The 14,589-nt window shown below is 40.4% G+C and overlaps 1 protein-coding gene across 3 annotated transcripts in view; it reads right to left on the reverse strand.

Moving 5' to 3' along the window:
* Nucleotides 1–14,589, reverse strand: part of mcf2la (mcf.2 cell line derived transforming sequence-like a) — a 39,011-nt gene that overhangs the window by 9,964 nt on the left and 14,458 nt on the right. For all 3 annotated transcript variants that reach the window (XM_055025009.1, XM_055025008.1, XM_055025010.1), the window contains 6 exons: nucleotides 9,526–9,609; nucleotides 8,301–8,415; nucleotides 6,079–6,169; nucleotides 929–1,042; nucleotides 598–714; nucleotides 358–507 (listed from right to left, as the gene is read on the reverse strand). In XM_055025009.1, coding sequence (XP_054880984.1) covers nucleotides 358–507; nucleotides 598–714; nucleotides 929–1,042; nucleotides 6,079–6,169; nucleotides 8,301–8,415; nucleotides 9,526–9,609 — 671 coding nt within the window. The remainder of the gene's footprint in view (nucleotides 1–357; nucleotides 508–597; nucleotides 715–928; nucleotides 1,043–6,078; nucleotides 6,170–8,300; nucleotides 8,416–9,525; nucleotides 9,610–14,589) is intronic.

Genomic DNA, 14,589 nt, shown 5'->3' on the forward strand with positions numbered 1-14,589 from the left:
TGTGGACAAAGGCTGCACAGAATCATTCCTAGGGCCTCTTATGGCCCTCAGGCCGCACTTTGGACCCCCTCTGAACTAGACCTGACTAGTCGATATTTTAAGAATCTATTTAGAAAATACTCTTTTATCCAATTAGTAAGAGCTGGAAGTCAAGTCAACAACTCCTACAAATTAGTCACACTTATTGTGCAGAAAAAAAAAAATCACATCTTTAAGTCATCAACACCAAAACGCAGAAAACTTTACATCAATTAAGATAACTAGATACTTTTACATAAAACACAAACTGCTTGCCGTAGATTTATGTAAATATAATCCTGTTCAAATATTTATGGAAGAGGGAAGGGGACTGCTGACCTTCATTGTGTCTTTCTGCAGAGTGTGTTTGTGCAGCAGGTCCATGGTGGCCTCTGCATCGTTGGGTAACTCTGTCTCCGCAAGCTCGGTGCCAAACGCCTGCAGGGTCTGCGCCACGGTCTTCACCATGAGGGCGAACGCCTCGATGGCCTGCGTAGAAACACAGACGATTGTTGAAGAAAAACCTGAACTGGAGTCACGAATATGCAGAAAACACACAAAACGTTTGCGTTGATGTACAGTGCGGTGTGAGATCCAGGTGTCATGGCAGTACTCCTGTGTGCCTCCCAGCTCTGTGGTCAGTTGCCTCGGGTCGATGTAAGCGTGGAGCTCGGTCACTGTACTCAGCATCACCACCTGATAAAGACATGCAATCAGAGGAGATTCCAAGGAAGAGAAACAAAAGCATCTGAAATTTAATTATATTTTTTATCTGGTGTTTCTGAGCCGCTCTTTCTAATGTCGCCCTGGGCAACTGCCTGTGTGGTTACATCTAAAACCATCACTGTACACAGGTAATAATGAGAGACAATAAATAAAACTAAGTGGCATTTATTGGTCATGTTGGTACCTTCATTTTGAACTCATCCCTGTTGAACTTGAACAGGAAGTCCGAGAGAGTCCGCTGGAACAGAGTAGTGGGACGCAACACCAGAACCAAGTGCAAGTTCCCTGGAAATGAACCCTGAGTGGGAGAAAAAAGGAACAAAAACATGTTTATTAGCCAGACTCTGGATGTTAGAGAAATTTTCATTTGTCAGATGTTTCCAATTTGGATTTTCCGGGGGTTAAGAATTTTGATTTAAATCGTAGCTTTTCTAATCTGGTAAATTGGGTAATCCTTTGATTTTCGGCACAATTTAATTTCTATCAATTAATGAACCACATTTTGTTTTTGTGGACGCAGTTCCATAGAGAAAAGACACACAGGGCATTTGTATCAAAGAAAAATAAGACGCATAATAAAAAAATTATCCGTCAGTGGAACTAGCACTTTTTAAAAATCAATATTAAGAAATAACTGACCTAAAACAAGCTCTCATATGTTGCTAAAATGTTTCTTGCAAATCAGTTTGGTTTTACTTCAAGGGTATTAATATATTTGCACTTGAAACTAGACAGAAGATTTTGTATTCTTGCAGTGTATTTAACATCAAGTTGCACAATATAATTATATTAACCTACATTTTTCTGATTTTTCCTCTTTATTTTCCTTCATGGGGATTTGAAAAGCTCGTCCAACAGGCCACACTTATCATTGGCAAGAAACATTTGCACTCATGGCACTTCAAATATGATATGCATTCAACCAGTTCATGCATTTATTCTTGAATTAAATACATCCTTATCTTGAGCCCCCTACTTTGCTTTGCATTTTTGCACTTCAGTTCTGCAACTTAACCGTAGCTTTTCTCTAACTGGTTCAAAATACGGCGGAGCCATTCGATAGACAGGACAGAACCCAAGAGGCCACTCAGCTCAAAGACTTTATTGGATGTGGCTTCCTCTGAAACCCCTGAGTGAATTGCTCCTCCCTGTTAGACGGGATAAATCAATGCAGGCTGACATGTACACACACAAACACAGGCGCACACACACAAACATGGCTGGAGGCGAGCTTAGGAAGACACATGATAAGATTATGATATAAAAGGAAAAAAAAAGAAAAGGTATTCCCACAGCTAATCTACGAGATATGATATTGTGAAAAGCTAAAAAAAAAAAACCCCAAAAAAACCTTTAGTTTGCTTTTCCCTTTATTACAGGCTGGAAAATGTAAACCTCTATGTGCTGCTTTTCTTCAAACAGAAACACATCATTAGAAGAAGGTTAATATTTTTAACAAAAAGCCCTCTTGCTTCTAAAAGCAGCTTCACTCCTCCACCAGCAGCAAATGTAGAGCAACATATGTGTATCTGCAAGCCATTAAATTCAATCAACCCTGAGAGGTCCTGGTTTAATTTGTAGCCCTGCATTAGCATGACAATGCGGGAGCTGCTCGGTGCATCCCCCTGACACGCCGACACAGATATATGCTAATGCGCACACGCCTCTCCGGACCCCAAGCTCTCGCGGATGAAAAGCACACATTAATAAATGATACGGATCAGGATGCTGACCGAGTAGATTTATATTCAGCCGGTGAGGAAGGACGGGTGGACAGGGAGGAACCTCTCCTGGCATGTCCTCTAATGACATCCACATGGTCCCACTGGGAGTCCGAGCCGCCTGGATGTTAAACTTCCTCCCTCTGTTTTGGTGTTTAAGACGTGAAAAATGTTCTTTCCATTAGAATAAAGGGACTTAGCTTCAATCCATACATCAAAAGCTGTATTACACCTGCTTTTTTATGTGTTGCAACATATTCACTGTTTGTGCTTGCACCCGCTGACAGAGCCATCTGCCATTCAGCCTGCAGCAACACTCCTGCTTGGTTCAGTGGCTGCGGACGCATTACTCTGACTCCCAAAGGTGGACTGCAACAAAGACAAAACGGTCCCTTTATGCAGCTTTATCCTGTTAGACTGCACTAGTGCCACCGAAATAAAGCAAACGTTGTACATGGGGTTTATTAAAGGAACAAGTTGTAGAAGGAGAAGCAGTCTGCATGTTCCCCATATATTATTATTTAATATAGATGTGTTCAAAGCTTTAGCCTCTTCTTATTTGTAAAAGGTACACAAATTACATTTTAAACATTATTGTTCGTGCTGGAGTTCATAAAATTACTACTAAAAATGAATCCAGATTTTCTAAAAAAATTTTATCAGTATGCATTTTTAGAAATTCTAAATATGAAGGACAATTTTTTCCCCAACACAAACTAATGAAACAACAACTCAAATTTGCAGGGTTGTGGTTAAATACAGGCTTTGGCGTCCACATCACGTCACAAAAACCGACATGCATAAGCAAAATAAAAAGGTTTACCGTTACTCCGTCTACCAAATTCTCATTAAATATGTTTATGAGGTTCAAACACACATTTTTGCTAAAACACAATGGAAAAAGTCACTATATTTCATTAATTCCATCTCCCGGTGTTGAAACAGCAAATTGCAAACCTTGACAAAGAGCACATTTCACAGCGAGCAAGACAAGCTTCACCTTTCAGTAAGAGTGAGCTTCATTGGTCAGGCGTGTCCAACAAAGGACGAACAGATACTGTGTCCTCCCACCACCTGCCGTGAAAGCCTTCAGGTTATAATACAATTCCTGTTCACTGTGAATTTCTTACTCTGCTTCATAAATTAAAAATGAAGCGTCTTCAATGGCTTTGAATACGGATAAATGTAGATTTACACAAAATATATTAAATTTGTTGAAATGAAGCATCTTTTTTCCCCCTTTGATTTCAACTTAAGAGGCTTTTTATTAATTATTTCAGAGTAAAACAAACAAGCCATTAGAAAAAGAGAATGAAGTGATTAACAATTAGAAAAAAAGAGAAGAGAAGAAGGAGGGATGAGGGGAGGAGGGGAAACCCTGCAGAGCAGCTTCTGCTTCCCTGCTGATAAACTCACCAACCACTCAAAACAATGTTATCACACCGAAAGACATAAATCATCCCGGCTTCATCACTTCAATCATCTCCACCTTTTGTTTGTTTCATTTAAAGAGAAGCGACTGAATAAAAATGGCAAGGAAAACAGAAAAAGAGGAAACTATACAAAATATGCTAAACGACACCGGAAAAAAACACTTAGTCTCCATGAAATGTCCTTTAACTTTACAGAAATATGTACAAATATCCTCTGCAAGGTGGATTTTGGTTGGAGGATGAAAATCCCTTTTGCAGCCTGTGCTTCACCAGATGCTTCGTACGCCAGCGGTGAGAGTTCAGTATTGATCTCCTGTTTGCCTCTTTAATAAATCATACTACTGCTAATCAGGTAGTGACATTTGGTCAGGCAATGTGCTCTGAAGGATATTCTCATTAAGTTCAGGATTTTATGATTTGCACTTCAGATCGGGGAGTGTTGTGCTGCTGTTTAGAATATCTTAGCCTACTTCATGTTGTCAGACAGGTTCTATTTGAGTGATTCCCTTAATTTGGTCTCGGTGTGAAAAGTAAAATTAAACTCCAAAAATGTGCTTACACTGCAAAAACACAGTCTCACTAAGTATATTTGGTCTCGTTTCAAGAGGAAATATTTTCATATACATGCAAGTAAATTAAAATGTTTGTTTTAAGTCAAAAGAATGTATGAAAAATGGCCAGATAAACACACAAACCAAACTAATCAGCAGACTGCTTCATTTTTACTGCCATGTTTGCATCTCAAGTGCTCAGATGTTTCTCTACAAGTTTAAGGAGTCTCATAACAGCTTATAGCCACTATGGGAATAGTTTTGCTCAAACAGAGTGATTAGGCTGGATGGTAATTAGTATCCTATTAGCATACATTTGCATAGATTTGCGCAGATTGGTTGGGCAAGCTAATCGGCAGCAGACAGAGTGCGAGCATGCAGACAGCAGATGTGTAAAGTAAGGTGAAGCTTTGTCCTCAAGATGCTAGAGCTGCTAAATAACATCCACGCGTCATACAAGACATTTGCAAGAATCAAAGTTATCTCATGAAAAAGACCTACTTTTTCGAACAGCACTTGAAAATCAAAATAATATAAGCAATTGTCACAATGTGACAATATTTTTTATTGTGTTAAATAGACAAATAAGCTATCCTAGAAGTGTTTATTTTATATTAGGTTGTGCAATTAATTGTAAAACATTATCATTATACTGTGAACATGGACCTGGACCATGAAAGCTTTATTTATTTATGTTTTATAGTGTAAGCAAGAATCTGATCTGTACAAGAGTTTTTACAGTGTAATCAGGCATCTGTTGCGCACAAAAGGCGCAAACAGATCTGGGCAATATAAATTTTTTACAGTACAAAAATGGATCTGGACCCGGTAAGGTTTTATGATCTAATTGGCACACAAAACTTTTTTATTATTATCTTTTTCAGTTTAAACAAGGATGTAGTAATCTGTGAAAAAGGTTTTTATAGTGCAAAGAATGACTGATCTTTTATATAGATTCTTTTGCATTGCTTCTTATGTACATAACCATTTTATTTTATTTTAATCTTCAGTAATAAAGATTTGGTCCATATAAATTCTTACAGTTTAAACAAGCAACGTGTTCAGATCTTTGAGTCTCTTTGAATCTGAAATATAAAACTTTTTCTGGATTGTTTTTCACTGTCGTGTCCATTTAAAAATGATTCAATCTCTCTTCTGCTTGTTCTAGGCAAGATTAAGATAATCTAGAAACAGGCTAAAAGGACACGGACAAAAAAAAAAGTCAAAGGATTTGCCTGATGACAAAAAAAAAAATTAAAAAATCTGTGACTAGCATCCGTTTCTGCTCCAACAGGAGACCGTCTCACATGTTGTGAGACACTCCACCTCCCACTCTGGAATAATACTCTATTTTTAACTTCCCACCTCATTTCAACATCCAGGAAGACGCGGAGAGCTTGCACATGTCCTTTCAACAACGCAGCTCATGAATAAGTCGCAGCACAGAAGCTGTTCGCACTGTAGATTATCCTAAAACATCCATTATTCTCACTGGTGACACACCAAATTATACCCACAGACAGCTGACAGCCCACAGATCGGCGTGAAAACAAGCATTAAATAATGTAAAACCCAACAAACAACGCACTTTCTCCCTCAGTCACAAACAAAACGGGTTGGGGGTCTTACTGCGATGCGAAGCAGGGTGGCTCTGACTGCGGCCCATCGGTCCAGCCGTCTGTCGACGATCAGGATGAAGCCCTCTCCAGACGCTGCGACGCTGCAGGAGAGAGGCACCGTTATCGCAGGGGGAAAAGACACTTTGCTGCATTCGTGTGGCAGCGAGATAAGAAGAGGGTGTGCAGTGTTCAAGCGCAATGTGGGATCAACGAGGGGGGGCTTAAAGATTATTTGGATGCTCGGTGCAGGACGTCTTCCAGTTTTGCAGATTCATGTTGGAGTAATAGTAAGAATAGGTGTGTTGGATGATGGCTGACCACTGCTTTCACGATGATGTCATGACTTTTGAAGATGCACCAAACATGTCAGCTGAGGTCGGAACCGGACGATTTTCCCTCAAGCCACCAAAGCTAAAAAACTTTCTACATTTTTCAGCCTGTAAGCTATGCATTTATGCATTTTCTGACTGAAGATCATTGTTTTTTCTTCCCTCTTCAGAGGTTTATTCCTTAGAAACAAAAAATTGGAAATGCTCAAAACTAGAATCAGTGGCTCAGACTTCAAACAAAATCAGCAATGCACTTTGTATCATTTTTTGAGTTTTTAATGCATGAAGAATATTCTCTTTTATTTGATTGGCAGTTGATCGTAAACTTGCCATCTTGAATTTCAGTCTGTAGCACATTATATTCGTCTCTTGTGTATTTTAGTCCTTCAAACCCAAAATAAGCAGGTCAGGAAAAGCTCAGTCAAGGCAACAACAAATTTCAAGAAAAGCTGTTTTCTCTGTGATATTATAATATAGTTTTTAGAAATCAAATACTGGAAATTGCTAATTTTATCTTGATTGGCTGATGAAAAATATTTTTTATGATTCAGTATATACAGGAGCTGCAGGGCAGTTTATCTCCTTTGAAGCATTCTAATCCATAAAATAAAAACTCTGAAAAAGTCAACCTGATCGGTGCAATAACTTTCAGTGCAACTCATCAGTTTTCTCCCCATTTAAAGGCTCACATAACGTGAATTCAGGAGAGCTAGTTTAATTAGCTCTCGCTTGATTTCTCTCTTTTTTTAGTGTTATTTTTTATGCATTTAGACTTTAACACATTCAGAGAATCGAGATGAAGGTCAAAGCCTCGCGGCCAGCTGCCCGCAGTCATCATTTCTCACCGGCCGTGATTATGAGCAGCCATCCTGATTACCATGGCAACCTTTTGGCACTGCATTAATGCGCTGTTGTGTGAGGAGGGAGAAAATCTGGCCATTCATGCCACAGGCAGAGCCATATGTAGCAGCCTCATTAAGCTAATGTTTCTAAGTGTGTGTGTGACAATGGCACATTTTCGTGAAAGATGCTGTTGAACAACATGACATGCACCGTGACACTTCCAAACACACACGCAACGACGGCGAACAGAGTGTTCTGCCAACATGCAAACGCTGCAGAGCCGAACTCTCCGGCTGTCAGATGATGTACCGAGTGAACGCTGCTGCAGCAAAATCCTCAATCCATCTCTGCTGGTAAAAACATCCAAATCCAGAGAGAAAAGGGGGACGTGGAAAATCCAAATATTTCAGGGTGAGACGAAAGAGATCCTCAATATCCCATGGTGATCATCCAGTCGTCCTTAAAGCTTGCTTGTCCTGAACTCATCCACTGTTTTTTGCTGGGGGGTTTTGTTTTTTTTAGCTGTCTGCAGACGGAGAGAGGTGACCGTTCCCATCCTTGCAGAGCGTCTCCCTCCTCCTCCTCCTCTCTGCTCCTCCAGCAGCCGCCTCAGAGCCTCTACAGCCAATCACGGCCGAGCTCTGCAGCCTCTCATCCAATTGGAGCTCAGAGTGGGAGAGAGGAGAGAGGGAGGGGACTCAGGAGGGTGTGTGCGGTGGATGTTATATATGAAAGGTAATCAGGCATAGACAAAAAATGCATGTACAAGAGTCATGTGATAAATATATGAATTATGTGTGAGAGGGAAAGATGTAGAGGGTTGATTTTGACTTTATTTTATCCAAAAATAACAAATGAGAACTTAAAGCAAATCCCAAATCGTTCTTTCATTACATTTTATCACAAAAAAATGGTGAAAAAAAAGTTTAATAGTGATCTTAATTCCTTATTCTTTTTAAAATAATTAATCTCAGTCTTGTTACCCCTTTTCCTTGTGTTTAGTGTTGCAGCGCCATCTGTAGGCTCCACACGGTATTATAGTATAAGCAGCTGCACTTACCTGGGGACGCTTGTGAGGTAGCGGAGCACACTCTGCAGCTCCTCCTCCGGCAGCTCACCGAACGCCGGGAACTCTGGGAGGAAGATGACGGGGTGGCCGTCGATCCCGCGACCCCCTGGAGACACAGAGGTCATGGAGGAGTCATTATTGACTTCTTAAACCCTCTGTAAGTCCTGGGTATAATGAGATCAAACTGGGTCATCTGTGAACGATTGGTTTCTAGATAAACTGGTTGAAAAAGAATCAAAAAGCAGTCAATTTCTTCACATCACAGAAACCGAGATTAATCAACTCCATCGGGATTTCTACATTGAAGTAGATACAAAATGATGCATTGCTTTCAAAGTCTCTTTTAGATTAAAATCTGAACATTTAGGTTTTTTTTTTGTTGTTTTTTCAGACCCCTTTACTTAGATGCACCAAAATAAAATTGTGTGCAACCAACTTAGCTTTCCTGTTGCGACCACTGTCATGGGTGGTGTGTTCAGGGACCTGTGCAGCGTTCGATTCCCACCAAAGGTGGCCAAAAAGTTCTTCTTCCACAGTCCACTGTATTGTTTCTTTCACAACTCTAAAAGCCAGTTGAAGCATCGACAACACTTTCTTTTTTATAGGCAGAAATTTAATTTCTTAATATAACTCAGATTTTCATTACAAAGGTGGTGTGTTTATACTCAAAAAATAGATATATATCAATATTTAATCCACAGACCAGGCCTTTCCTTTCCTTTCCCTAGAGACTCCGATTACACAGCACATCATCATCACAGTAAATTATTCACCAGGCAGTCGCGATCATCATGGCAACCCAAAACCCCCTTCCCATCTCCCCAAGTGTGTATTTGTGTGTAATTTAGTGTTTGGTGTGGACTGTGATGCTGTGCGCTTCTTATCTGGGTCAACTTGTCATCAGAAACAGAGAAGCCTTAAACTTTTCCTGCAGAGTCTTGTAAAAGACAGCAGCAGCAGCAGAGCTTTTTTCTTCCTTGTTTTCTTCCTTTCCTTCGCACACCAGGAAATGCAATTCAAGAATGATTCAAAATTTACTTGAATTGCCTTACAATTCAAGTAAGGCAGGCGTTAAACAGAAATCTAACTTCAATTCGGACTCAGTGAGGTCAATATTTGCGACCTCACTGACTGAATGTGCTCAAATTGAAGGTAGGATTTCCCCCAGGTTTTGGGGACGTTTTATGATTCTGCACTGGGAGTGAATCAAACCAACCTGGCAGGATGGCGAACTGCTTCTGGAGTTCAGAGCCAATCTGAGCTGCTAACAGAGGACCGTCTTCCTTCTGCAGGATGTCATCTGAAGAAAAAAAAAAAGAGCGAAAACAGAAGAAAAATCAACATGCAGCAAAAGATATCAGGACATTTTAAACCGATATTCAGTCATTTATAGTTAGACACTGAAACCCTTGTTTTTTTGGTGTTATAGAAGAAAATATGCTGTGTATATTTAATTAAAAAAAGGTGACAGTGAGGTGGAAAGAAGATGACACAAACAGCATTTGCATTTCCTATCTTCCTCTCTTTCCTGGTCAAGTTGGATTACCGTAATCTCATTTACCCCGCTCAGACATATAGAGCCAGAGGAAAAAAACCCTCCTCTTTCCATCCCCCATGTGTTTGACCCGGCAGTGCCAACTGTCTACAATCACGTGCGCGGCTGTGAATGAAAACTGAGAGCGTCTCTGAGGGGGTGTGTGCATGCAGACGAAGGCTGGCGCTGACACGGAGCGGGGAGGTTTGCAGGCTCAATGGTGTAGCTGGCAGTGAGCGACGCTAATTACAATCCAAGTACAAACCAAACCAACTGCGCAGAGTCTAAATTGCCCCTTCAGAGCCGACTGTAAGGCCGTTTACAGTTATCACATGCGTCACAATGCTTCACACCCTGGAAACCAGACAAACTGAGGTTGATGTTTCTGCATTCTGGTTCTGTTTCAATGCCGGAGCCTGCTGCAGGCAGGGAGGAAGGCCAAATGTCAGTTTTTAGCTGCAGCAGGAGATTAACACACAAATAAAGCTGACTTTGAAAATTGTTTTAATAATTAACTAACTCAGTTGCATGTTCTTACACAATATTTACATTAAAAGTTTGACTTTACCGCGCAGGACTTCTGCTATTAAATATATTTTATATTCTTCCTGCGAGTATTTGCTGCCATCGCCTGCCATTTCGCCATTTTGCTGCAGCTCAGAGACTTTTCAGTATGAAGCTGTTTGGAAAAGGCCTGGCATACAACCACCAGACGTGAACAGCTGTAGGAGAGGGAGCTGAATACAGCTGCACATCATATTTTTCAGATTATCACAAAAAAAGCTAGAAAATCTCTGTTGTAGTATTAGCAGCACATTCAACTTGTTTTTGTCTTATCTTGAAAATATAAATGTCTTGTCCACATGATGAGGAAGCCAGTCGGATTAAAAGCTTACGTCTGGAGTAATGCTACACATCCATATTTGTCAGCACACGCCGACTAGACAGTGACTCATTCTACATGCTCTAAGTCTATTATGTAGTCCAAACTTTACTCTGACTTAGCAAGAGAAACTGAGGTTTACAACTTTGGTTTCAATCCCCCAAAAAATCCTTGACATCTTTAGATTTCCAACTAATTTTTTGAATTGTATTAGAAAGAAAAGGCCAAGAGAAGATTCTCCAAAGAGGGAAAAACCAAAATGCAGAAAAGAGGGAGTTAAGGAGAAAGTCCAGAGGCAGGTGGATGCTTTAAGCAGATTAGAAATGCGATTTAATGGAGCTTAATGGAGCTGTGACAAGACGCAGGCTTAAGCAGAAACAGTTTCTCCAACATGAAAATCAAAGAGCAAATAGAAAGGATGGGTGTCTTTTCTTTATTTTAGATTTTTTTTATGTTCAGTATCAGAGGACATTTTATATATGAGGCAGCCGGTGGGAGAAAGTGAACTGACACATGAGTGTGTTTCAGTGTGTTGTGTTGAGCTTTCTGCAGCAGCTGTCAGATCCGACCAGGATTCCAACTCTGGACCACAGCCTGACACGTAGCATTAGGCTTTGACTTCAGATATATTTCTATTTGTATGTGTGTGTACTTAGCTCTTCTATTTCGGTCTTTCTCTGGTATATTCACTAATTTTCTCTTTCGCTAATTAATACATTCCTTCTATATTGTCTGCAGATTTCATAAGATTTGATTTATGATGTTTTTTTAAATAATCTATTGAAAAAATCTTAAAGATCTGGAGTTTTTTATATAAAATAAAGATGATTATTGGAAAGAATCTCGACGCTTATGTTAAAACTACTAAAATGTTCAAACTTTTGATATGCTAAATTATTTTTTTCAATTGTTTTCATTGTCAAAAAAAATCTGAACTTACACTTTGCAAAATATTTTGCTGAATTTGTATTATATAGTGATAACTAATCTATCAAATATGTCATTATCTTATCAATTAATATCAGTATTTCTCCAACACTTGGAAGTAAATTTAAAAAAAAAAGTTTTTTACTTGGTGTGGGTGATAACATGCTATACAAATGGGAGGAAACCGATTTGATTAAGCTGAACCAATCTGCATAGCACACACACACACACACACACACACACACACTCCTCCTGTGGTACAGCGGTAAACGGTGCAAATCTATTAGACATTCAGGCGTCGGGCGGCTTTTCAGGGCTGCTGCAACCCAAAAACGCTGCTTTGTCCTCCGTGGCCTGAATGAAATTAAACTACGGGTTGCAAGTGAACCCTTTTACCCACCAAACAACACGCACACACACAGATATAGACACAGAGCAGAAGTGGGCCAATGCTGCCAAACACAAATAGTGATTATGGAGGGGTTAGAAAGAATTTCCCCCCACCAGCATCCTTGCTCCCTTCCCCCAGGCTCTGACACACCCCCACACTTCATTCATCCTTTTTCTCAGACGCTCTGAGCGACGAATTCAACAACTTTCATATTAAAAAGGAACGCTGCACATGCAGGCAACAGTTTATTATTTGGATTCAGCAAGAGAGAGAGAGACATTTCTCTCTCTCTCCAGCTGAGTTTATCGGTGGATTTAGCGAGGTGAAAGGACAGCGAAGAGGTGGTGGGGACATTTAAGGAAGAGAGAGGGTTAAGGTGATCGTGTCTCAATGAGATGAAATGTAGGACAGGGTTTCTTTGAAGGTGTCTACATATTTAATGCCTGGAGGCAGCCGATACATTGGATGTGACCCGTCTGTAGCCATTGGGTCAGAAGAAGCACAACACTCTCCAACAACTGGAACATTTCTTCCATCATTCACCACCCACACTGGAAAACGTTGGCAAACTTGATGGCAATTGGAAGAAAAGCCATTAATAATGCTTTGACTAGACCTTCTGATTTTCTGAAATGAATATATATTTATTTTGGTAATATTCTGATTTTCTGTGACAAAAAGTGACTTTCTGTAGCTGGTTTTAACCCAAAAGTTGTAAAACTCTGAAGTTTAGTCGTGCTTTGCTGTTTCTGGGAGGTGACAACTGCTGCGTGAAAAAAAAAGAGCAAGCAACATCTGTTTCGGCTTCTCCACAAGTATGAGATGTTTCCGGTTAAACGCTTAATTTCAGGCTTTGTTGCAACCTTAAACTAACAACTCTGTGTGTGAATTTCCTTTATTTTGTCATCTAAATTTGTAAAGCAAATCAAACTGTTATGCTGGTATGTAAAGGTGGAAGGAGGGACATTTTTCGGGTGAATCCTGTCAAGACAGATTGGTATTATCCCCATTATTCACACACAGCCTCCTCTTTTGTGTAGAAGTCATGTTCCTGCAGGTTTTTCGCTGCTGAATACGCACACATACACACACACACCGGCGGTTCAAAGACAGCAGCCAGCTGCTCTGCTCTTGTTGACAGCCGGCGGTGCTGGTGGCCGGTCAAAGTTCAAAGCCTAACCGTATGATGTTAGGCTCAAACACACGTAAACTCCCCTGGTTGGGAGTTATGCTCCCAAAAACAACTGAGACTTGCAGCAGGAACTGACCTTAGAAATGTTACGTTAAGTGTTTACGTTCTGCATGTTCAGAAAAACAAAACCAAAGAAAACAAATCAGGGTAGTCTTTCTTTTTTTTTTTTTAAAAGTAAATACAGCACTGTTTTTTCGGAAGCGAATAAAGGTGGATCAGTGCATCCCTAATGGTGTTTTGCTGCAAAATGGACATCTTAAAAGGAGAAATGTTCAGTTATTCATTCAAATATATTAAAAAAATTCAAGTGAAATGAGTACAAAAGTCATTTCACATGCATTTGATGCATATTTCTGTTGCATCAAATGGAAATAGAAATGTGGCCAGCAGGGTGTTTAAAAAAAAAAAAAGAGAGAAGCGACAATCCTCCAGCTTGTCTGCATATATGTTAGCACGTGTGTGTGAGGGATTCCGAGCCATTTTATCTGGCATTACAGTGTGGGTTTACCAAAGCTCCATCTGTCCCCGCTGTGTGCTATCTGAAGCAGTCGGGCCAGCGGCTGACATGCACTCACACACCGGGGCCAAACAACAACTGGGTCACAGGGCCAGAAGCGGCCTGCTATGCACCCAAAGCTCGAATTAGTGTGGCTTAAGACGGGTTGTAAGCGGTCAAACATTAGATTATTACTGATGTTCACAGGATTCCAGGCTCAGCTGGGCTCCTCTTCATGTCCTGAAGCAGCACTAAGAGCAGTTTCATATTTCAATCCTGCAGGAGTTCAACTGTTAAATTTGTATGACTAAGAAAGGCTGAGAAGCCAACGTTGACGCACTCCCTGCCGCAAACAAAAACAAAAGCTTCAGGGTTGCTCGTCTCGGGCGCTGAGCCCCGATTCACTGAATAGATGGTGCCATCATCATCTCGGCCAAACAACGCGCTAACTGTCTACTGTCTGTGCTGCCGTCACAATAGACTCTGGCTCGAGCAAGCTGCATCCAAACCATTTTCAAGAACTGCCGATTGGTGGGCTTTCAATGGTATGATTGACAGCGTAGAGATGGATGATCAGGAGTGAGCAATTAAAGCAGCTTCTGCTTTATGAGGGATGGCTCATTAGCCTCGTCAGTTCTGCTGTGGGAATCAGTCAACTTGTTGTGGCTTGGTAATGAGTCCTTGCTAAACAAAGCAAACTCCATTTTGATCTCATTAGCTGCACACATGAAGCTTCGTTCTGGGCCTGGATTGCATATTAAAATGAAAACATCTCAGAAAAGCCTTATTAGTGATGGAGTTGGGAGCAGAACCATCAGATTTAATTTTGGATCCTTTTTATTTCATACATTAGATGC

Source organism: Poeciliopsis prolifica, unplaced genomic scaffold (genome assembly GCF_027474105.1).
Source record: "Poeciliopsis prolifica strain line A6 unplaced genomic scaffold, Auburn_PproV2 SCAFFOLD134, whole genome shotgun sequence".
NCBI lineage: Eukaryota > Metazoa > Chordata > Actinopteri > Cyprinodontiformes > Poeciliidae > Poeciliopsis > Poeciliopsis prolifica.